Source organism: Pseudorasbora parva, chromosome 16 (genome assembly GCF_024679245.1).
Source record: "Pseudorasbora parva isolate DD20220531a chromosome 16, ASM2467924v1, whole genome shotgun sequence".
Taxonomy (NCBI): Eukaryota; Metazoa; Chordata; class Actinopteri; order Cypriniformes; family Gobionidae; genus Pseudorasbora; species Pseudorasbora parva.
Window position 1 is genome coordinate 18486151 of NC_090187.1, and position 25995 is coordinate 18512145.

The 25995-nt window shown below is 39.6% G+C and overlaps 2 protein-coding genes across 2 annotated transcripts in view; both read left to right on the forward strand.

The window, feature by feature from the left end:
• The first annotated feature begins 7960 nt into the window (after positions 1 to 7960).
• LOC137043236 (E3 SUMO-protein ligase ZBED1) lies at positions 7961 to 9343 on the forward strand. Its single transcript, XM_067419426.1, has one exon. It carries the CDS (start codon positions 7961 to 7963, stop codon positions 9341 to 9343), a length of 1383 nt encoding a protein of 460 aa, XP_067275527.1.
• A 1613-nt stretch (positions 9344 to 10956) lies between these two features.
• Positions 10957 to 25995, forward strand: part of cd151l (CD151 antigen, like) — a 78036-nt gene continuing 62997 nt past the window's right edge. The window contains exons 1-2 of the mRNA XM_067419894.1: positions 10957 to 11148; positions 14208 to 14291. Of these exons, the coding sequence (XP_067275995.1) occupies positions 14208 to 14291 (84 nt within the window). The 5' untranslated portion in view covers positions 10957 to 11148. The remainder of the gene's footprint in view (positions 11149 to 14207; positions 14292 to 25995) is intronic.

A 25995-nucleotide genomic window follows, 5' to 3' on the forward strand; every position in this document is an offset into this window, starting at 1 on the left:
CAGAGACAGATGCACAGAGCAGCTTGCAGTCTGTGTTCGTTTTGTTACGCAAAAAGGCGTAGTGAGAGAGTGTTTTCTTGGGTTTCGGAAGTTACAGGGCTTTGATGCAAAGTCCATTGCAGATGAGATAGAGGCAATGTTACAGTCGCACAACTTGGGTGACCTACTGTGTGTTGCACAAGATGGGACATCTGTCATGAGTGGAGCAGTGGGCGGTGTCCAAGCCCGCTTCAGAGAGCGACACCCTGAAACAGTGTATATGCACTGCTATGCACACGAGCTCAACCTTGTTCTGTGCTAGCTACACATGCAAAGCTATACCTGAAGCTACTGCATTCTTTGAACTGCTGGAGAATGTGTACTACGTTTTTCAGCAACTCACTTGTGAACCACAACAAGTTCATAGAAATACAGAAACAACTTGGATTAACTTGGATTAAGGCCATCTGAACTTGTGCAGCTCTCCACAACAAGATGGGTGTGCCAGGTGAGGTCTGTCAATGCTGTCTTGAACAACCTTTCTGCCAATTTAGCGTGTTTCAGCAACATTAACACATCCATGGCCCTAGGGTTCCGGTCAAATCTCTGCAAGACAAAGACACTCTACATGCTTGTGATGTTTTCCAAACTCCTCGGCATAACTAAAGGTCTACACCGGTACCTGCAAGGGGAAAGTTTGGACTTGGGCAAAGCAGTTCAGTACAAGATGGCAGACCTTCAAACTTTGATAGGTTCCGCACAGACTCTGGTGGTGAATATGTGTTCAGGAGGGCCATGGCCTTATGTGAGGCAAATGGCATCCAGCTCCCTGTTGGTCCCAGGCAAAAACAAAAAAGATATGATGGTTTTGTGGTGGAGTCGGCCTGTGGGTCAACCTCCAATCTGACAACCTCAGATAAATTCAGACAGCAGCTTTTTTATCCATGCCTGGACAGGATGGTAGAGGAACTCACCCATCGGTTTTCAGGTCTGGGAGAAGCACTAATGTCAGGTATTCATGCTTGCAACCCAACCACAGAGACCTTTCTCTCTGAAGAAGCCCTCAAAAGCCTTGCTTCCCATTTTAAGATTCAGTTGAAGCCAGAAGAACTCCTAGTGGCTAAAAGTTTCATCAATAGAAGGATGGAGAAAGAGACAGTCCCTGACACCTCCACTGTGTTCCAGCTGCTTGATGAAGACATGTTTCCCACCCTGAAGACTCTCTTCCAAGTTGCCCTGATTATTCCAGTAAGCAGCTGCAGCTGTGAACACTCTTTCAGTGCCTTGCGCCGTCTTCATACATGGTTAAGGAACACCATGGGTCAAGACAGGCTCAACGACTTGGCCATCATGTCCATTGAAAAGGACAATTTGAGTGACATCAACCCTGACAACGTTATTGACAAATTCACTCAATCAAAGCCACGTCGATACAGCCTTATGTTGCCAGAAATAGAAGACAACGAAAAACGCTTGATCATGACAACAACAGGAGAGCAAAGATTAGGAGAGTTTGCTAGAGAAAGAAAGGAATGCAAAGAAGAAACAGGAGAAATAGTGTAGGAGAAAAAGAATGGAGAGTGAAAACGAGCAAAAGAATGGGGATGCTTAATAAGCTGGTTACTAAATCGGTTATATATACATAATTTCTGTATGGTTAATAGCTTTTACATGTATATAGTTATTAAATTCGGAGAAAGTAGATAAGTCTGAAAATGAGCAAGGAGGAAAATGATGATGAGGAGAGTGTGTGAAAGTAATGAAAAGCAGAAGTTAAGAGAAGGAGAGAGGAGAAAAATGTGTGATGAGGAGTGGAGAAATAGGAGAGAAGGACAAGTGGAAGTTTGGATTTGAGGAGTGGAGAAGAAAGGGATGAGTGAGGGAAAAAAGCAAAGAAAATAGAGATGGAAAGAAATGAAATATGAAAGCAGGTGAATTGGAAGAGGGGCAAGAGATGAAAATGCGTTTAGTAGTAAGGAGCGAAGAGCAGATGAGTTAAGGGGAGCACAGATGCCAGAAGTAAATGTAAGAGAATAAGATTTGCATTTAATCTTTTTTGCATCTTAAGTTTGTGATCAGAAACACTTCTTTGGTTTATACTTTTTTCTTTCAGTGGATGAAATTTCCAGAGATGAGTGGAACATGAGTAAGAGAAGAAGAGGCAGGAGAAAAGTGACCAGTAGTCAAACAAATAAAGTACTATAACATAATAATATATGGTCATGTTGTTTATCATACTGGGCTATTTCCAAAAGAAATATATTAATTTTAGTAAATGTTCTTCTGTTTGCCTGATATTCGATTCAGATTAGTGAAGAACGCATTTACTTGGCACTGCAGCATTTGCAAGTAGAGCAGCCTAGATGATTATGGCATGGATTCTGATGTAGCAAATTTGTCAGCTAAGCACAAATTAAATCAAACTGAACTCTTAAGATTAATAATGTTGTTTACACCAAATTCCAATTTTACCTATGCAGGCTTACTTAAAAATAGTCAGATAATGGTTGCCTTTTTTTATTTGCCAGGGGTGAAAATGAGTCATCCTTAACATTTTTGGTGTTTTGGATTCACTACAGCTGGAGAACAGTTCAATACAAAACAGGTTGTAGGCTCTACTGGGTGTTTTTTTTTTTTTTTTTTTTACTGAGTAACATCATTTTCCCAGATAGTATATAGATTTTTAGGCATTCTATTAGCTCAAACAGCCTAAAAAATAGTGAATTTAGCTGATGTAAATGGGAAAAAAATCTCCCCGGGGGAGTATGCGAACTATCATTAAGTGCATTTATAATGTCCCAGTCTATGGTCACATCACATGCCTGCATGTTGAATGCAATTTTTCTTCAATGAGGGGCGAGGCGGGATGTATGAGGACGAATTACAGCAGTTGTATCGTTGCCTTGAATGGCCATTAGCTGTGAGAAGACAGTGTCAGGCAATGTATGGGACAAAATAGCACCATAATTGTAAAGAAACGCTTTTTTCGAATGAAAGAAAGAAAAGAAGTTGCTTGTCATATTTTCGTAACAAGCAACCAGATTTTTTAAAAATTAGCCCACAAAAAATCCGCAACCCGCGACTCGAGATTTTAAACGTGACTTGCCAAGAAAAGAAGCCCAAGTGGCGTAACGCACGGGCTTGGCAACTATCTATGGTTACGGTTTGGGCTGCAGGTGATATTAGCAACAATCCTCAAGAGGGCCCAGTATTATATATATGTATGCAGGTGTGTACGCATTAATTTATACTGGTCCAATGCAACTCCATAATGCCATAATGACGCCGCAAAATTCAAAGCACCTTCTCTTAAGTGTTGAGCATCCCCATAGCACCTGCAACAGAAAATCTGGGACGTGGGGGGACGGAGTCCGGGGAGTGAATTTCTACAATTAACATTTTAAACCTTTCATTATTTCACCATTACAGTTGATCACTAATTAATAAAATCAAACAAGTGCTATTACAATAAATAAATAAATAAAATTGTAGTTTTATTTCCTTCCAGTGCCGTAACATGCATCCCGAAGACATAACGACGCAATGCGCATGCGCGGCCAATGAAATATGTGCAGTGTTGCATGTTTACTGTAAATTGTCACATGACCAGAGCTGTTTACTTCCTGTTTGTGTCAAGAGAAGAGGATTGCAGCAAGAAAGCTCCCAAAGAAAAGCATAGTAAAGTATGTTAACATAAGGATGGAACATAGATTTTTGGTACACATCATGTTTAAGGTGTCTAGTATTGATATATGCATTTGCAATTATTGCAAATGTCTGGACCATTGGGTGCTTAGAGGTCCTTGGGGCTTCTGTCTGGACCCTCAGGCTTTTAGAGGCCCTTGGGTCTTCTGACTGGACCATTGGATGCTTAGAGGTCCTTGGGGCTTCTGTCTGGACCCTCAAGCGTTTAGAGGCCCTTGGGGCTTCTGTCTGGACCCTCGAGCATTTAGAAGCCCTTGGGGCTTCTGTCTGGACCCCCGGGCGTTTAGAGGCCCTTGGGGCTTCTGGATGGACCCTTGGTTGCTTAGAGGCCCTCGGGGCTTCTGGATGGACCCTTGGTTGCTTAGAGACCCTTGGGGCTTCTGTCTGGACCCTCGGGTGCTTAGAGGCCCTCTGGGCTTCTGTCTGGAACCTCGGGTGCTTAGAAGCCCTTGGGGCTTCTGTCTGGACCCCTGAGCGTTTAGAGTCAATTGGGGCTTTCTGGATGGACCCTCGGGTGCTTAGAGGCCCTTGGGGCTTCTGTTTGGCCCCTTTAGGTGCTTAGAGGCCCTTGGGGCTTCTGTCTGGACCCTCAGGCGTTTAGAGGCCCTTGGGGCTTCTGTCTGGACCCCCGGGCGTTTAGAGGCCCTTGGGGCTTCTGTCTGGACCCCCGGGCGTTTAGAGGCCCTTGAGGCTTCTGTCTGGACCCTTGGGTGCTTAGAGGCCCTTGGGGCTTCTGTCTGGACCCTCGGGTGCTTAGAGGCCCTCTGGGCTTCTTTCTGGACCCTCGGGTGCTTAGAGGCCCTTGAGGCTTCTGTCTGGACCCTTGGGTGCTTAGTGGCCCTTGGGAGCAGCAGAATTAGCTAACTAGCTAGTCTTACTTGGGTCCGTGTGCGTGCGTGCGTGTGTGTGTGTGTGTGTGTGTGTGTGTGTGTGTGTGTGTGTGTGCGTGTGTGTGTGTGTGTGTGTGTGTGTTTCTGTGTGTGTTTCTGTGTGTGTGTCTGTGTAAAATTAGGTAGAAAGTTAGATAGTAGCAGAAAGTAAGGTAGAACAGTTAGCCTATGTGTATTAGCATGTAGATACAATGGGTTATCCCACTGGTCACTATTGTTGCCATTGACATGTTTGTGAGTTCTTAGTTCTATGGCCACATTAAACAAAGTTGATTAATTGCAAATGCATATATCAATACTAGACACCTTAAACATGATGTGTACCAAAAATCTATGTTCCATCCTTTACATACTTTACTATCCTTTTCTTTGGGAGCTCTCTTGCTGCCATCCTCTTCTCTTGACGCAAACAGGAAGTAAACAGTAAACAGTAACATATTTCATTGAGACCCTTTATTATTTCAATATCTGCTGGAAATGCATTGATAGATCATTCAGTAAAAATTGTATAGCCTGAGAAATGAAAAAAAAATTTGCGGTCACTATTGTGACCAGTGGAATGGGGAGCACAGAATGAAGAATAAGGATATTTGCTAACACTTTTCTAAAGTGTTACCGGATATTTTAGGAAAAAGTTTAATGGACAGACACTAAGACAGAGCACTAATTAAGGGTATATATGACTCACTTAGTTATAGGGTCTAAAATATATATATGTGTGGATGGGAGTTCTTTGAGCATTAAGCCCAACATAGGGGTTCAGGGTGGATGGAGGAGCTGAACACTCAGTGCCAGATGAAGCTAAAGCCTTTATTGCGGGTATAAGAATCAACAGTGATTGTATGGGTTTATTGTAAGAGTGTCAATGGTCCATTTGAGAGGAGTATGATCCATTCTGATTTTAAACTTCAGACTCCTCACCTATGCAAGTTTAATTTGCCATCCAGTACAGTAGGTGGCGAGTTAATCGCCATTAAAGAAGAAGAAGAAGAAGAACCATAGACATATGCTGCGTTCCAATCCACTTTAAGACACGCACTTGCAAACTTCCCTAAGCACTTCCCCCTTGGGGGAATCCCTGCCGCCATTTTGAAGTGCTTCCCACTTCGTGAAGTGGACAAGGGAAGTTTGTATGGACAGACCCTTGCTCCCTCGATTTTGACAGAGTGAGCGAGTCTACTTCATATGTACACTTCAGGCAGCTTCATATACCACAATGCAACGCGATTGTGACGTCACCACATATAACGTTTAATTTAACCCACCACAAACAACTATAACTATTTTTAAAAACATTTAAAACAACCCAAACACATCCATATACATATAGAATGCTGCATTAAACAATTTCTTAAAGGTAAAAATTAAATAATATATCAACTCCATAGTGGATTCCAAGTGATCAAGGGCTTAGGGCGTTCCAATTCAGTCCATTTGCAAAGTTTCCGCCAGTAGTGGGCACTTATGCAACGTAGGCATGACGCACATCCGAGTGAACGAGACGGAGGGAAGTTTGCGAGTAAAGGGCATGATAAAAACGAACTGGAACACAGCAACTATATACGTAGACGCCTCATGACGTGCTGGAGCGTGATCCAGCATTGCCGCCATATTGGTTGGGTCTCTCCACTCAACGCTAGCATTCAAAGTCAATCGGAGTCAACGGAGAGCGATCAATTATGCCCGTATTTTGTGCAGCTTACGGTTGCAATAACCAACGCAATATTGTTACCAGATCGTATGGGATTACATTTCACAAGTAAGTTTGAACAGTAATTTAGGTTATTTTACAATTTATACAATTATGTCATCATGACTAACATTACTTACGTGTAAAATTAACTACCCTGGAGTTATAGAGTGCAAGCATACGCAAGAAGCTATGCAAAACAGTTATTTTTAAAGGATTTTAGCTCCCTAGTCCCAATTGCAAGCCTGACAGGGTAATGTAAGATGCTGGAATGACCTGGAATTATAATGTTTACTTTAGGCCTTTAAAAAAAAAAAAAAAATTCTGAGCTGGTACAGTATATATGGGAGCTTGTATGTAGGGATGGGTCGCTCGACACCCTGTGTCGACACACGTCTCGAGTTTTCGAAGCACTAGTGCTTCGAAACAGTGTTTCGGAGCATTGCTTTGAAATGAGGCTGTCACGTGACCTGTGGAAATGAAGCTTCGTTATGTCACTGACACGTCATCATGACGTGCTCAAATACAGAGCGCGTCGATTGTGCTGTCCCATATCTGCTATCCATTTAGTGCGATATTCTAATTAGCTTAATAATGTAATCATTTTTAACTTGGTGCGTTGTTGCTAATTAAAGGGCTACAATTAAATACATCTGAATGAAATTGTCTGAATGTAAATTAAAACATCATGCAATTAAGCTCAACCACTGTTCCCAGAAAACTGAATAAAAGTCATTTCTCAACGACAAACTTATTTGCTGTTTGTAAACGCTATCCTCAGTTGTCAACAGCTCACATTGTGTTTGATTTCAATATGGAGAATGCACGAAAGAGACCACGTTCTCAAGTGTGGGAACACTTCAGTCTCGACACTCCTAATAAAGTATCATGCATGATATGTGACCAAACTTTATCTTATTCTAATAATACATCCTCAATGCTTCGACATCTACGCTCCAAAGATCCAAATGCTCTGGCCAACGAGACTCCTACAACAGAGCACCAGTCTGCTCCAACTGAAAAAGGTCAAATTTGGGACTAAAAAATATTATGTACTCTCCCCAAAGAGTGATAAAGTAATTAAAATGCATGAAAATTCACCCTTTTGAAGGTCAAGTTTTCATTTTCTATTCCGTTTCTTTATGTGGTGGAATATATGTATATTCAGAAATATTAACTAATCACAAATAGTGTAGCCAAAGTTTCAAAGGAACTCAACCAATCCTATTTCTAATATTCATGTCTTTCACAATGACCTTTATACACATAATTGTTACTTTTAATATCCAACTGTATGTCTCTAATAGCCTGTGTTTATGAAATGTAGGTCCTTTGCCCACCTCTGTGTTATACTTTCCATTAGTGGGGTGGGTTGATATAGGTTATGTTGGATTTTTAGGCCAACTCCAAACAAACACTTTTGTATTGCCAATTAAATATTTTTTTGTTACTTGGTTAAACACTGCATGGGCTTAGTTTGCATTACTTACCTTTACTTACACTGCCAATATGAATGAATGGTATAATTGTGCTGTGTATTATTAGGAAGGAAGAAGGAGCTTGATGAGGCCCTTGTCAACATGGTTGTGAAGGACTTGCAGCCTTTCTCCATCGTGGAAGACTAAGGAAATTTAGAGCATTTGTGAACAAGTTGGACCCCACCTATGTTCTGCCAACCCCGAAAACTGTTAAGACGATGGTCAGAGAGAAATACAAAGAGGTGAAGCAAAAGGCTATGGCACATCTGCAGAACATCCCATCTGTCTGCCTCACAGCTGATATGTGGACCTCCCTCACTATGGAGTCCTATCTGGGGGTCACATGCCACTACACTAACAGCAACACAGAACTTGGGTCAGTTATGCTGGGAGTATCAAAGTTCCCAAAATCACATACAGCTGACAACATCAAAGAGGCTTTGTCGGATCTGATATCTGACTGGGGGCTCACTGGTTCAGTTGCTGCCATGGTGACAGACAATGCGGCCAACATGGTATCAGGAATTCAGAAGCTGGGACTACGCCATCTCCCTTGCTTTGCTCATACCATCAACCTCATTGTTAAGAGGGCAGTTGAAGAGCATGAGGTGTTTGCAGACATCCGTAAAAGAGCCAGGAGAGTGGTGTCTTTTTTCAGGAGCAGCACTAAGGCCACTGAAAACCTAATCCTTGCCCAAGAAAGGATGGGCAGGCAGCCCCTGAAGCTTCTCCAGGAAGTGGACACTAGATGGAACAGCACGCATGATATGCTGCAAAGACTCATTGACCTCAGAGAGCCTGTTGGTGCTGCTTTGGCTAGTTTGTCAAGTGACATCATGCCACTTTCAAGTGCTGATTTTGACATCATTTCTGAAAGCCTTGAAGTACTGGCACCCTTCAAGTATGCCACTAAAGAGCTCTCCGGTGAGAAGAGCGTGTCAGCTTCAAAGATCATCCCAATCATTAGGATGATTCAGCACAAGGTGGCAGAAAAAACAGCCCATGCAAGAAATCCATCTGCTTCATCCTTAGGAATGGCTCTTCAGCAGTACATCAACAAGTGGTGCAGTAATGTTGAATCCATCCGTGTGCTTGCACTGGCCACATTGCTAGATCCCAGATTTAAGACCCTTGGGTTTGGCAACCAGGATAATGCCCGTGAAGCTGAACGGTTGTTGACGGGTGAATGTGCTTCAATGATACGGCTAACCAGTGAGAAAGCTTCACAAGCAGTGGAATCATCATCTTCATCTCAGGCAGCTCAGAAGCCACCATCCTCAGATAACCTGTGGGAGCTCCTGGATAGCCGGGTCAGTGAGACACTACAGCATCATAGCTATAATGCTGATGCCACCATAGAGGTCAAGAGATACATCAATGATGCATACCTCCCTCGAAGTGATGACCCTCTCAAGTACTGGCAGGCCCATAAAGTATACCCCAATCTTTATGCTTTGGCCAGTAAATATCTAGCCATTACAGCCACATCTGTTCCGTGTGAACGAATTTTTTCTAAAGCTGGGGATGTGATTAGTAAAAAAAGGAGCCGCTTAAACTCCAGCACAGCAGAACAAATAATATTCTTGAATAAAAATATGTAATTGCATTTGTAATTGTGTATTTATGTGTTTTGTTTTGTTTTTACAAAATGCATGTTTGTGTTGGTTTTGTAAGGAACACAAAAAATAGTGCAATGAAAAATCACCTAGGCCTCATTTATTGGCATATTTAACATTCTATTTAGAAGTTTATGTGAGTAAAAATGAAGAACAGAAAGTCTTTATTTGTCATTCTATTCTGCAAAATACAAGGAAAATTATTAAATATACAAATAAACCTTCCCAATGAACAACATCTGAATGAATGACACAGTTGGTGTAGGAATTTTTATTGACCACCAGATGGCAGAGTAGAGCACTGTGTCAAAAGCTTCGACGCACCAACACAGTTTGTTGTAAAAGCCTCACTGCTTCAGAAGCTTCGTTTGGCACATCCCTACCAAGCCTGCAGTCTCCCTCTCATTTACTGAAGCTTTCGCGCCTCGATCGCCCCCCGGTGACCGGTCCCAGTATAGCCGCCCCTCTGTGATTTCTAATGGACACGAGGCAAACTAAATAATAAAATTACACTTCAAAAATGTTTCCCCAAAGTTAGTATATGTCACTGAAGGCAGTTATCATCACGATGATTTCATTTCAGGTGTTCGTTTTAAAAATAAGTTTAGTTTGAGTTAGTTATTTGATGCTATAAAAACGGGGGTGTGACGTCATGATTGACAGCTGAGACTGACGGCTTCTCTGAGTGAAGTTGTCACTGAGGCACTAACGGACTTTTTTCGAAATTTTTGGGAGCAGATTAGAGCTTTAGCTTTAATTTCTACATTTCCATAACTGTTTATTTCACACCAACATAATTAATTGTTCTGCATCTGCGAGCGTGTGGGCGGGCTTTTAATATCGCGACTGTACTTCCTGCTCTACTTCCTGCGCTCTACTGCGCAACTCCGGTCCCGAAATCGCTACTGCGCAGACTCGGTCCCAAGATGTCCGCGCCGTGCAAGGCTGCCTGAAAGCTTCAAATATGGCAAGCGGAAACGGATGATGTCGAGTCGTCCATATTTTTTTACGGTCTATGATCCCTACTTGTATATGTGTTACAGAAAGTGTGTGTGAGTGAGCGTGTGTGTGTGTGTGTGTGTGTGTGTGTGTGTGTGTGTGTGTGTGTGTGTGTGTGTGTGTGTGTGTGTGTGTGTGAGAGAAATAAATTCAAGATAACGGATCAAACTTCTTTCTTTATTAAAATATAAAATTAATTTATACATTTATCAATATGTCATAGTCTACCATATGTCTTAGTTTATACAAAGTCTTTCTACATGAAAGCAGAATTTTTCAATGTGACAGCCTCCTGTATCATAACCAAGTCTCTGCAGTTTGTAACAAACCAAACCATGTGAAAATCTGGTAAAAACTCGGAGAGTTATGATCATTGTAGTTGAGAATACATCTTCCTCGGTAGAAATAAATGCGAGGGCGGCGCATTGGGGACCCATCCAAGATGGCGCCGCGCTGATACTCCGCTCCAATAGGTAGCGTCAGTCTATGAGGCGTCTACGTATATTATAACTATGAGAAGAACTACTGAACATGTCCCTTCCCGAGCACCATAATATGGGCTGGATTTTTTTTTTTTTTTTTTTGGAGGGAGGGAGGGGTCTGGCAACCTTGCACTCGGGTGGAGCTCGTTTGAACTTTTTTGGGGGGTCCTATTATGTTATTGTTGAGGTTTCTAAAGAAGCAAACTAGCCCATGAGTTAAGTGTAATAGTTTTTTTTAATGAAGAAAGATTCTGAATTTTTTAAAACTGATTTCATCGTTTCATCGTCTTTGTGTGACAGCTGATAAAGGTAAGATCTAAACTGATCGAAAAGTTCGTCAGTGTTTGTAACTGTTAAACGTGGTAACGTTATCAGTAACTGTTATTAGAGTAGGCTACTCTAATAACTTTGTGGGTCTTTGTGGTTTACTCAAGTGTAGTCAAGTCAAGTCAAGTCACCTTTATTTAGCGCTTTTTTACAATATTGTTTCAAAGCAGCTTTACAGTGGCAACAGGGAAAAAATGCAACAAAAGTGCACTGCTAAATTACATTTATTTTCTGTTTGAACACATTCATTGATTTGATCAGGTCGATCTATCTGATCATTACATATTATCGTGATTCGAGAGAGAGAGAGAGAGAGAGAGAGAGAGAGAGAGAGAGAGAGATAGTAACGGCACAATACAATAACCTAAGGAAATGACTGAGATGAGTGATTTTCAAAGGTCAGCATATAACTTCCGAATGAGTGTGTTAAGTAGTCGGCGAAATAGCTACTTATATTGTCATAATGTTGCTGAAAGTTGCTCAAAAATGTAATGCGCTCTCCATCTGTTTTTGATTATGTATTATGAGAAGAATACTAGAATATTAGGCTACTATAAAATTCAATAGGCCTGTATACTATGTAATTCCAAATTCAGCCTGACTTGTGCTGTGTGAGGGTAATGAGCGTCATTCTTAACATGTTCAGACAGGTAAATGATTTGTCAGCAGTGTGTCGCATAGTACTTAATTTCCTGAGCAGTATACGTTGTGAGTGTTACAGAACTGTGAAATTAAGTATTTATTTCAAAATGAATCTAATAAAAAATAGCGCAGTTTTGGTGTAGAATGCTAGACCTTTACAGTATGTCTTTTAAATGGTATTAGATGTTTAACAGGTGTGTGAATGTATCAGTCATTGACGTGAAGATTAATTTAATTAGCAGATAAATATAATTCCAGACACATTCATATGTCATATCTATTTTAACAGTGTTTTGGTTCACATGACATGCTGAGAAACCCTTTACTCATATCAATATTTGTTTACAGAAACATTGATGTAAATTACAGCTTTATTTGAGAGCTTAAATAAATACGACACCCAAAATGAAAGTTATAATCATGTAAGCCATGTTCAGTCAGATTTTTGTGCATATTCATTTGAACGTTGTTCATGCTAGCATTCTACGTTTCTGCCACTGCTTCACTAGACATAGTAGTCCAGCACGACATCTAAACATTGTCATATTGTAAGACAACATGGCAGACCGCTCCATGTTGTTTTTGGACTAGTATCAACCCAACATCATTGCCATAGTAACCAATGCATATATTCTAGAAAATGTTAAGAGCACCACAGGACACACAAATCAGATATGAACAGTTCTGATACACTGTGAACAGCAGTCAATCCCTTTAATAAAATCACAATTGGATACACAAATAAGTGGACTGTGTGAACATAGTCATACTCCCTCATGCCATTATAAACTCACTTTTTGTGGAACATGAAAGATATTCTGAAGAACATTTCAGGGGTGTATTCCAGAAAGCACGGCTAACTTAACGTCACATATACCCTGAACTCTTGGTTAATTAACCCAAACCTTGCTTAAGGTATGCTGGTTCCAAAAACGAGTCTGTGAGTAAGTTCAGACAACTCAGAGTCTCAGGGTATGTTCCCGGTTAACACACAAGACTTTCTCATCAGAGTGACGAATCGATGCTTCACCATGTAAACACGCTAATAAAAAGCGTGCCATTCTGCTTCCACTTCTTCTTCTTTTGTTTAATGGCGATTTACATCAGAGTCCTGCACGAGTCGACCCGCAAATTTTGCTTAAACGGGTAAAAAACATCCAACTGTGTCAGATACGGGTGCGGGTCGGACAAGAGGAAACGGGTCTAACACGGGTTTAAAACAGTCACGTGCGAATGTAAATATGTATGCATATTTTTAGGAACACATCTGCAAAAATGTCTTACCTTTATTTTAAGGTAATCAAATATTTGTTTTATAATATCAGGTTATTTGTGCTCGCGCCACCGCACAGCCTCCCACTTCCCACTCCCACTCTCAAAAAATCACACAAGGATTCAAGGGGGTCAAAGCCCAGCGCCGGACACACACATTATATAGGCCTACGCGCGAGCTCAGTTTGAATGCACTGCTGACAGAAGAGTTGCACGATGTGTGCATCTTGTAGCACAGGGTGAAATCAGTACATTGGCGCTCTGTGGCGCGGCAGGATTTTGAACAACTTCCTGAGTCGCCGCGGATAGGCGCCGAATGCCGCTGCCAGTGTGCGTACACTCATTGAAAATAATGTGTTTGAATTTTAAAGACGTGGCACAGTGCTGTATTTACTTTTGTATGACCTGGCAATAAATGTGTAGGCCTATATAATGATATATGCTAAACTGATTTTATTTCGGGTGCGGGTCGGGTGTCAGTTCTATTTCAAGCGGGCAGGGTCGGGTGCGGATTTTAATTAGTGCTCTGTGTCGGAAAACGGGTGGGATGTGGTTCAATGCACCGCGGGTACGGGCGGGTGCGGATTTACAAAATCAGACCCATGCAGGACTCTGATTTACATAACCTACTTTATTTATGGTTATGTAAGTCACATCGCCACCTATCTGATGGTTGTTCAATCATTCATACCCTGAAAGTTACCTCCGTTTTTGGACCTGAAAGTTGAGGTTATCCACTTAGGGAAGTTATTAAACGTAATTTTGATAGGAGAACGCCCATCTAATTACATACTATTGTATAAAATACATACTACCAAGTCGATATACCACATCAAATGAAGCAAAAAACAAACAAAAAAAGTTTCTTTTTTTTCAGAAAAATCTTCAGACCATAGACTTTTTTTTTGCTGTAAAGTTGGGAATTTTAACATGGGGCTCCAAGAGATTTTGCTCCCTTCTGGAGCCTGTCCCTAGTGGCCAGTCAAGGAATTGCAATTTAAGTTACTTCCTTATTGCTGCTTGCTTCAGACAAAGAAAATTGTGTACAATGGCTAGACTGCAGAGTATTTAGCCACACAAAGAGGTTGATTTTAGTTCATGGCTGTGTTTTGTTGTTGTTTTTTCAGATGGAATCAAACAAAGAGAAAAAGAAAACATGTGGGACCATCTGTCTGAAATACCTGCTCTTCACCTTCAATTTCCTGTTTTGGGTTGGTATCTCTAACACTTACTAGTTGATACAGCAAAACAATTTATCACGATATAACGCTTCAGATCATTAAGTATACATTTATTTTAACATTCAAAAACAAAATACAATTTAAAAATTGATCTTCTTTATAAGTGTGAAAGAAACTTTTGTCTTGTCTCCTGAGGCCACAAGAGGGTGCAATGAGTACATTAATGCACTGCATTAAATTGTTTATTCAAAGCAAGTAACTGTCTGTAAAAAAGTTCATGATGTTTAAACTAACATTACAAATCAAATATGCTTTTGTTAATTGCATAAATAATTATGAACAAAACAGCATCATGTATTTATGCATTGCTTAATACAAAGGGCCGAAGGGTACTGCATTTAAAATCATGAGATGCAGTGGAATGGAATAAAACCATAAAGTCTCAAGACATGTTTTCTAAAACTTTAACTACTTTAAACTTTTACATTACTTTATAAACTGCGAAGAAAATAGAAATTGCATTGAAACCTATGTGAACAGCTTGGTTTCTGTTTTAACCAAGACCTTTTCCAAATAGAGCATCTCTATTTTTCTAATATTTTGAATAAACAATGCAGCAGTGCAGTGGGTTCAACTGGATACAGTAACATTAATCCTCATGCACTGTTCGATTTCTGGTTACAGCATGTATGGTCCGGGTCAAATTGACCCTAACTGGATTCAATACAATTTCCCAAAAATTACACCATGGAAAAAAAAATACAATCAGGTGCAAATAATGAACTTTTATTATCAATACTTTTTACACATTACAAAGAATAAATATCTGAATTTATCATTTATAAAAAAAAATCGTTGCTCATTGATGCACATGGGGAGAGAAGGCTGGCCTGTGTGGTCAGATCAAACAAGCTCAAATTTCTCAAGAAGTTAAAGGAAGTGTATGCAAGATTGTGGACAACTTGTACTGCAATCACTTTCAAATTACTGCAGAGCAGTGTATCCCCCTCCCCCCGGATGCCAAATCACTACTGACTTGGTAGATAGGTGGAAGGCGGAGCTTTAGGCCAAAACATCAACATCAGTTGAGGGCTGCAACAAACAACAAACTTTTAAATTAAAGCTGCGAGCAGCGATGACGGGCCCAAGCCGGGGGCACCGCCACCCCGGTGGCATCAGTTTAACTGTGCACAGCAAGCCAATAGGCATTTAATATGGGAAAAAATAAATAATGGGACTATGTCAAAGTCATTTGAATTCACCTCATTAACTGCAGCAACTGGTGCTGCTATGACCAGGAACCACAACACTCACATCTATGAGATCAATTACATTTTATTCATTAATTTTATGTCAGATGATGTCAAATGTCAATTTCAAAATGAGTGCAGAATACTTTCCAAATGCTGAAGTTGTATTATCCTTACACTTCTCTTTATGTGTTTTTGACCTACCGTAGCTTGTGATTGTTCACCAATTTTATGCAGCAAAAAGCATGCTTGTTTTATTTCAATATGTGTGGCATTCAATATTTTTTTTAAATAAAAAATAATAAAAAATAAAGCCAAATCACAGAAACCGCAAAAATTATTTTAATATCAGTGTCAGGTAAGAGGAATATGCCTGCATACATTTTATGGAAGTGTGTTATAAACAGCCACTTTTAAATGTTTAAATGTAATTAAATTTAAAATAACGATATCAAAGTCATCTGAATATATTTACTGGTCAAAGTCGACCTCTCTAAAACATGCAGCATGTTTTTATACCGCTGAGAATGTGCACGACAGGCAATATGCATTTAAACAGGAGAATATTTGAAAATTGCTCTAATATGCCACATGTATCACAGCAGCTGGTACCCCTATGATCACAAGCCACACCTATTATGAAATTTAAATATAGATTTTTTTTTTTTATGTATTAGGATATAATGGGTCACTTTCAATTATGTGCAAATGTATATTTTGCAGCTCAAAATGTTGTAAGTTCAGAAGGCCAGTATTTAATTAAAGATATAGTATATTTTTTGTTTTTTTAAACTTATTTTTCACACTAAAGTGATAGTTATTTGTGATATGAAGGTTTAAATTATGACAATCAAGAGACAAGGTGATACACACAATGAGTGAGACCCCTCCACACACACACACACACACACACACACACACACACACACACACACACACACACACAAACAACCCAAACAGAGTGTAACTCAGAGAGGGAGAGTGAGGGGGGAGGGGAACGACAGACAGAGAGACAGAGTCTAATTCCGAAAGAAACAAGATAATCTAAACAGTGGGAGAAAGTTTTTTTTTTCTTCACTGTCTGGAAACACTGTTTTGCAATAACAATAGTTTTATCTTCAAAACGGTGTTCTCAAGGACATATCCAACCTGGTTCATAACTAAGGCTATACTCCCCACCGCTCTCATTTTCGTCCACAAATAAAAGGCATTAATCTGCTTATTTTTAGGTTACACAAATTTCTTTGTTTGAAAAGGAAACTCAAATGTGTTTTTTCTATTGTTACAAATTAACTGGTTCTATAATTTTATTGTAACCCAGAATAATATATTTTTTTATCCTTTAATGCTTGCCAAAGCACACAGCAATGAGCTAATCTTTTCACAATCAAAATGAAGCTGGCACCATCCCCCTCCAAACACACACACACACACACACACACACACACACACACACACATACTGAGAGAGAGAGAGAGAGAGAGAGAGAGAGGGGCAAAGTGAGATTTAGATTAAACATATTTTTCAGCAAAACAATAATAGTAAAGTCTAAACGGTGGGGAAAAGTTTCAAGCCACACCTATGATGTAATTTAATTATAGATGAATTCTAATGTAATAGGATATAATAGGTCATTTTCAAATATGTGCAAAGTTATCTTTTGAAGGGCAATATTTTGTAAATCCAGGAAACCTGTATTTAATTCAAAAGTATTTTTTTATTTTTTTATTTTTTTAACTTATTTTTTACATTTGTATTAGCCTATGTTATGTAACGGTTCAATTATTACCATCGAGAGAAAGTGACTGACACACACACACACACACACACACACACACCTGCAGCTTACTGTGTGTGTGTGTAAGCTGCAGCCCATCCCCCCTCCACACACACACACACACACACACACACACACACACACACACACACACACACAAACACACACACTCATGTCTGGTTCGCTATCTTTTTGGGGACTCATAGACGTAATGGTTTTTATGCTGTACAAACCATATATTCTGTCCTCCTATACTGCTCCTACCCCTAAACCTACCCATCACACAACTTTCTGCATTTTCAACTTTACAAAAGAACTCATTCTGTCTGATTTATAAGCTTTTGTACCCATTGGGAAGTCCCCATGAGTCTGTGTGCATTCAGGTTTAAGTCCCCACCAGGCTAGAAAATCATTCACACACACACAGAGGCAAGTTTTTTTTCTTGAAAACTTATACAATATTGCCCTCTACTGGTCATTTAAGTGAGAGCATAAGTGTTGAAAAAAAACAAAAAAAAAACAGTGTGATATAAAGAATAACCAGCAGGTGGGAGTATAGCCTTATTTATGAACCAGGTACTTGTGTCCATATTTTGTATTTTTTAGGCTTTTGCTACAGGAACACTGTTTGAGATATCCAATAACCGTTCGCATTTTAGCATCTTCTGTATATTTACTTCATGTTGTCCGAGTTTGGAGGAGATTGAATGAATCGCTTTTGAGGACAAGGTAAAAACTCAGAGCTCGCTTTCGACTTCTTGTTATCTTCCAACCAAATTATCTGACTTCCTGTTGGTCAGAGCTAATGACTGTAAATTAGAAAGTTGTCCGGCTCGAAATGTACAATATATATACCGAGTTTGGTGAATGTACATAAAACTAACCCCCCACTTTGGACAAAAGATGGCGCTACTGAGCCCCTCTACCACGCCCGTTTCTGAATCTTTGCTTGCATCTTCTGGACAGCATGTCAGATGTGTGTGTTGAGTTTCATGCAATTTCAAGCATGCTAAGTGTCTCAAAAACACCTAAAAAGATTATTGGACTTTGACACGTTGCCATGACAACAGTATTTCAAGAATCAGGAATCCATTTATATGTCTATATCTGCCATGTTTTGACATTATACTGATGAAGTTTGAAGTAAATCGGGTGAAAATAAGATGGGGATTTAAAGCATTTTTGAAAGTGACACACTTCCTGCTGCCAGTTGGTGGCGCTATAACTTTGACTCACAAAAGTCATATCCATGTGATCGTCCTCTTACAACGAACACACAGCTGAAGTTTCATCAAAATGAATTTATGTATGCAGAAGTTATAATATACTTCCTGTTTGCCTTTTCTCGCCATAAATTCGTCTCTTCGCCACGGCCAAACCGTTTGAGATATCAAAAAGTTGCTCGCAATCTAGCATCCTCAGTGTCTTGACTTCATGCTGACCGAGTTTGGTGCTGATCGGGTGAATCGTCTAGGAGGAGTATTGCAAATTCCACAGCATGCGTTTTCCGAACAACCCATAATAGCTCACTTCCTGTTGGGCTGACGCATAACTTAGAGCACGAAAGTTGTTCGGCCCGATGAGCTCTATATGTGTACCGAGTTTCATATATGTACGTGCAAGTGTGTTTGATTTATAGACCACGTTTTCAGACCCCACTTTAGGGGGCGCTGTCGAGCCCCCCTGCCACGCCCGGGTCCCAGCCTCAGCCCGGCCCTGATGGCCGCGCATTCTGATGCGTGTGCAAAGTTTCAAGAGTTTTCGAGCATGGGAAGGGCCCCAAAAATGCCCAAATAGTCGCGTAAAAAAATAATAAATAATAATAATAATAACAAAAATTAAAGCTGCGAGCAGCGATGACGGGCCCAAGCCGGTGGCACCGCCACCCTGGTGGCATCAGTTTAACTGTGCACAGCAGGCCAATAGGCATTTAATATGGGAAAAAATAAATAAAGGGACTATGTCAAAGTCAATTGAATTCACCTCATTAACTGCAGCAACTGGTGCTGCTATGACCAGGAACCACAACACTCACATCTCTGAGATCAATTACATTTTATTCTTTAATTTTATGTCAGATGATGTCAAATGTCAATTTCAAATGAGTGCAGAATACTGTCCAAATGCTGAAGTTGTATTATCCTTACACTTCTCTTAAAAATAAATTAAGCCAAATCACAGAGACCGCAACAATGATTTTAATATCAGTGTCAGGTAAGAGTAATATGCGTGCATATAATTTATGGAAGTTTATTATAAACAGGCACTTTAATAAGATCATGTGAAATTAACTTTTTTTATCCATTTGAATTCTATCAATAAATAATTAGTTTAAAGAGGTGTCATACGTGATCTTTGCAAACACAGCACATGACCTTCTTTAAAGCCCATGTTATAGAAAACAATTAAAAGTATTGGGACATCACTTTCAATTATGTGCAAATATATTTTTTGCAGCTCAAAATTTTGTAAGTTCAGAAGACCAGTATTTAATTAAAGATATAATATATGTTTAGTTTTTTACTTATTTTTCACAATAAAGTGATAGATATTTGTGATAGCCTATGATATGAAAGGGTTAAATTATGAAAACACAAGAGAAAAGGTGACACACACACAGAGTGAGAGAGACCCCCTCCACACACACACACACACACACACAGTGATCCTAAGAGAGGGAGAGTGAGGGGGGAGGGGAATGACAGACACAAAATCTAAACAGTGAGAGAACATTGTTTTTATTTCACTGTCTGAAAACACTGTTTTGCAATAACAACAATAGTTTTATCTTCAAAACAGTGTTCCCTAGGACATATCCAACCTGGTTACTAAATAAGGCTACACTTCCAACTTCTGGTTATTCTATATGCCGGTAGCTCATTGGTTATCATTTTTGTCCTTAAACATTAATCTTCTCATTTTTAAGTTACACACACCAATTACTTTTTGTTGAAAAAGACAATTAAATGTGTTTTTTCCTTTGTTAGTAATTTTTTTTAAATATTTATGTTTTATTAATAATTATTTGTATTAACACAATTATTTAACTAATTATATAAAACAATATTGTCAATGCCCTACAAATAAACTGGTTTTATACATTTATTTTTTTATTCAAACCCAGAATAATATGTTTTATCATTTAATGCAGGCCAAAGCACAGCATTGAGAGGTAATCTTTTTAGCACACACACACACACACACACACACACACACACTCATGTCTGGTTCACTATCTTTCTGGGGACTCATAGACGTAATGGTTTTTATGCTTTACAAACCATATATTCTGTCCTCCTGCCCCTACCCCTAAACCTACCCATTTCACAAAACTTTCTGCATTTTTACATTTTCAAAATAACTCATTCTGTATGATTTATAAGCTTTTGTACCCATTGGGACCTCAATTTAGGCCCCTACAGTGACATGTGTCCCCATGAGTCTGTGTGCATTCAGGTTGAAGTCCCCACCAGGCTAGAACAACACACACACACACACACACACACACACACACACACACACACACACACACACACACACACAGTAGTAATGCTGAAGTATGCTGCAGGCAACTCAAATCAGCTCAGCCCATCCCCCCATCCACAACACCCCCCTTCACCCCCCCGCCCCTGCCCCTCACACACACACACACACACACACACACACACACACACACACACACACACACACACACACACACACACACACACACACACACACATGTCTGGTTCACTATCTTTTTCTGGGGACTCACCATAGATGTAATGGTTTTTATGCTGTACAAACCATATATTCTGTCCTCCTACACTGCTCCTACCCCTAAACCTACCCATCACACAACTTTCTGCATTTTCACCTTTTCAAAGTAACTCATTCTGTTTGATTTATAAGCTTTTGTACCCATTGGGAAGTCCCCATGAGTCTGTGTGCATTCAGGTTTAACTCCCCACCAGGCTAGAACAACACACACACACACACACACACAGAGGTAAGGTTTTTTTGCTTGAAAACTTATACAATATTGCCCTCTATTGGTCATTTAAGTGAGAGCATAAGTGTTGAAAAAAAAAACAGTGTGCTATATAGAATAACCAGCAGGTGGGAGTATAGCCTTATTTATGAACCAGTTACTTGTGTCTCTCTTTTGTCTTTTTTAGCCTTTTGCTAAGGGAAAACCGTTTGAGATATCCAATAACCGTTCACATTTTAGCATCTTCTGTATATTTGCTTAATGTTGTCCGAGTTTGGAGGAGATTGAATGAATCGCTTTTGAGGAGAAGGTAAAAACTCAGAGCTCGCTTTCGACTTCTTGTTATCTTCCAACCAAATTATCTGACTTCCTGTTGGTCAGAGCTAATGACAGTAAATTAGAAAGTTGTCCAGCTCAAAATGTACAATATATATACCGAGTTTGGTGAATGTAGATAAAACTAACCCCCCGCTTTGGACAAAAGATGGCGCTACTGAGCCCCTCTACCACGCCCGTTTCTGAATCTTTGCTTGCATCTTCTGGACAGCATGTCTGATGTGTGTGTTGAGTTTCATGCAATTTCAAGCATGTGAAGAGTCTCAAAAACACCAAAAAAGATTATTGGACTTTGACACATTGCCATGACAACAGTTTTTCTAGAATCAGGAATCCATTCATATGTCTATATCTGCCATGTTTTGACATTATACTGATGAAGTTTGAAGTAAATCGGGTGAAAATAAGATGGGGATTTAAAGCAATTTTGAAAGTGACACACTTCCTGCTGCCAGTTGGTGGCGCTATAACTTTGTCTCACAAAAGTCATATCCATGTGATCGGCCTCTTACAACGAACACACAGCTGAAGTTTCATCAAAATGAATTAATGTATGCAAAAGTTATAACACACTTCCTGTTTCCTTTTTCTCGCCATAAATTCGTCTCTTCGCCACGGCCAAACCGTTTGAGATATCAAAAAGTTGCTCGCAATTTGGCATCCTCAGTGTCTTGACTTCATGCTGACTGAGTTTGGTGCTGATCGGGTGAATCGTCTAGGAGGAGTATCGCAAATTCCACAGCATGCGTTTTCCGAACAACCCATAATAGCTCACTTCCTGTTGGGCTGACGCATAACTTAGAGCACGAAAGTTGTTCGGCCCGATGAGCTCTATATGTGTACCGAGTTTCATATATGTACGTGCAAGTTGGTTTGATTTATAGATCATGTTTTCAGACCCCACTTTAGGGGGCGCTGTCGAGCCCCCCTGCCACGCCCGGGTCCCAGCCTCAGCCCGGCCCTGATGGCCGCGCATTCTGATGCGTGTGCAAAGTTTCAAGAGTTTTCGAGCATTGGAAGGGCCCCAAAAATGCCCAAATAGTCGCGTAAAAAAATAATAATAATAATTAAAGCTGCGAGCAGCGATGGCGGGCCCAAGCCGGTGGCACCGCCACCCCGGTGGCATCAGCTTAACTGTGCACAGCAGGCAATAGGCATTTAATATGGGAAAAAATAAATAATGGGACTATGTCAAAGTCATTTGAATTCACCTCATTAACTGCAGCAACTGGTGCTGCTATGACCAGGAACCACAACGCTCACATCTCTGAGATCAATTACATTTTATTCATTAATTTTATGTTAGATGATGCCAAATGTCAATTTCAAAATGAGTGCAGAATACCGTCCAAATGCTGAAGTTGTATTATCCTTACACTAGTGTTGTCAAAAATATCGATATTTCGATATATATCGATACTGGAATATCTGAAACGATACGATTCTCAGTTTTTACAGTATCGATATCAGCTGCGCTCTCCTCTCTGACCGTCAGCGAGTTGACACACACCGGCATATTCTCCCTCAGCCCGGTTAACCTCTGAGCACGGCGAAGCGGGCGAACGCGCGTTCTGCTGGACTTTTTCCTCATGACAGTGTGTTAGTGTTAGTGAGTGATCGGTCTGAATTTCGCGCGGGATTGCACATAAATTAATTCTACTAATCCCCGCAGATTTCGTGCTCCACATCTGAAGCGCACACACACATAGCCTACCGTAATAAAGCCGCCTCTGACATGATACAAGTGCAATCATTTGCTTCCTTTTCCAGCTTATTATTGGTCAAATACACTCAAAGAATTATCAGTGCTTATCTGGAAGAGTATTAATGTAAACACAGTCGCAAACAGTTCAGGAAGAACGAGTAACAGGAACAGTGTTTAGGATCCACGCGTCTGTTAGTCTTAAAGGGACCGCAGTCATTTGCTATTCAAACTACAAAAAGACACGATCAACTGCTCTTGACTGATCAACTTGTGTAACTTTAATAGTTTCATCTGTACGCTATTGATTTTTTTACAAAGAACATTATTCAATGTTGTTTTAAATGTAATTACTATGCATTTTTTAAATTCAGTTTCTTATCTGAATGTTAGACCTACCTGAAAAAATAAAGCAGTCTGTTTAATTTGTATCTTCTATTCTATTGTATTTATTTGGGCTATTGTTTGTAATCTGTTTATTTGTTCTTATTTTATTACTGTTTACTCGTCTTTTTTAATTCAATTTACCATTCGAAATCAAGCTTTCTTGTGCTGTGTGTAAGCTATTGCAACACAATTACCCCATTGTAAATAATACATTGAGATAGCAAAAATTTGTGAGAATTTTAATAGTAATTGATCAATTGATCAATAATTGTTCAAATCAAAACGATGCCCAACCCTAAGGAACATGCGGGCCACATGAATTTTTAGTAAAAAATAACAATGAATAATAACAAGTTCTGTAGTCATATTAAGCACCTTATCTTATTTATTTATTTTTTTACTGTGGTATCGATTTAGTATCGATATATCGATATTTTAGTCTGATATCGTATCGAAGTCATAATTTTGGTATCGTGACAACACTACCTTACACTTCTCTTAAAAATAAATTAAGCCAAATCACAGAGACCGCAACAATGATTTTAATATCAGTGTCAGGTAAGAGTAATATGCGTGCATATCATTTATAGAAGTTTATTATAAACAGCCACTTTTATAAGATCATGTGAAATTATTTTTTTAATCCATTTGAATTATATCAATAAATTATTAGTTTAAAGAGGTGACATACGTGATCTTTGCAAACACAGCACATGACCTTCTTTAAAGCTCATGTGATAGAAAACAATTAAAAGTATTAGGATATAATAGGTCACTTTCAATTATGTGCAAATGCATTTTTTGCAGCTCAAAATATTGTAAGTTCAGAAGATAGAAATAGACAGAATGATAGAAATTGCTGATATAGCCTATGATATGAAAGGGTTAAATTATGAAAAAAAAAAAAAAAACAAGGCGACACACACAGAGTGAGAGAGACCCCCTCCACACACACACACACACACACACACACACATAGAGTGATCCTGAGAGAGGGAGAGAGACCCCCTCCACACACACACATAGAGTGATCCTGAGAGAGGGAGAGTGAGGGGGGAGGGGAATGACAGACACAAAATCTAAACAGTGAGAGAACATTGTTTTTATTTCACTGTCTGAAAACACTGTGTTGCAATAACAACAATAGTTTAATCTTCAAAACAGTGTTCCCTTGGACATATCCAACCTGGTTACTAAATAAGGCTACACTTCCACCTTCTGGTTATTCTATATGCCGGTAGCTCATTGGTTCTCATTTTTGTCCTTAAACAAAAGGCATTAATCTTCTCATTTTTTAAGTTACACACACTACTTTTTTTTTTTTTTTTTTAAAGACAATTAAATGGGTTTTTTCTTTTGTTAGTAATGTTTTTTTTATATTTATATTTTTTATTAATAATTATTTGTATTAACACAATTATTTAACTAATTATATAAAACAATATTGTCAATGCCCTACAAATAAACTGGTTTTATACATTCATTTTTTTATTCAAACCCAGAATAAATTTTTTTATCCTTGAATGCAGGCCAGAGCACAGCATTGAGAGGTAATCTTTTTAGACAGAAGAGTGGCTCACACACACACACACACACACACACACACACACACACACACACACACACACACACACACACACACACACACACACACACTGTAGAAATCAGTGACACGTGTCCCCATGAGTCTGTGTGCATTCAGGTTGAAGTCCCCACCAGGCTAGAAAAAAGAACACACACACACACGCACGCACACACGAACACACACACACAGTAGTAATGCTGAAGTATGCTGCAGGCAACTCTTATCAGTTAAGCCCATCCACCATCCCCCATCCACAACACACACACACCCACCCACAAACACACACACATTCACACATACTCATGTCTGGTTCACTATCTTTCTGGGGACTCATAGATGTAATGGTTTTTATGCTGTACAAACCATATATTCTGTCCTCCTACACTGCTCCTACCCCTAAACCTACCCATCAGACAAAACTTTCTTCAAAAGAACTCATTCTGTCTGATTTATAAGCTTTTGTACCCATTGGGAAGTCCCAATGAGTCTGTGTGCATTCAGGTTTAAGTCCCCACCAGGTTAGAAAACCATTCACACACCCAGAGAGGCAAGGTTTTTTGCTTGAAAACTTATACAATATTGCCCTCTACTGGTCATTTAAGGGAGAGCATAAGTGTTGAAAAAACAGAAAAAAAAAACAGAAAAACAGCCAGTGTGATATATAGAATAACCAGCAGGTGGGAGTATAGCCTTATTTATGAACCAGGCACGTGTGTCCCTATTTTGT

Coding starts and splice junctions, on each gene's coding strand:
- LOC137043236 (XM_067419426.1), top strand. CDS start 7,961: ATGGTCAGAGAGAAATACAAAGAGGTGAAGCAAAAGGCTATGGCACAT.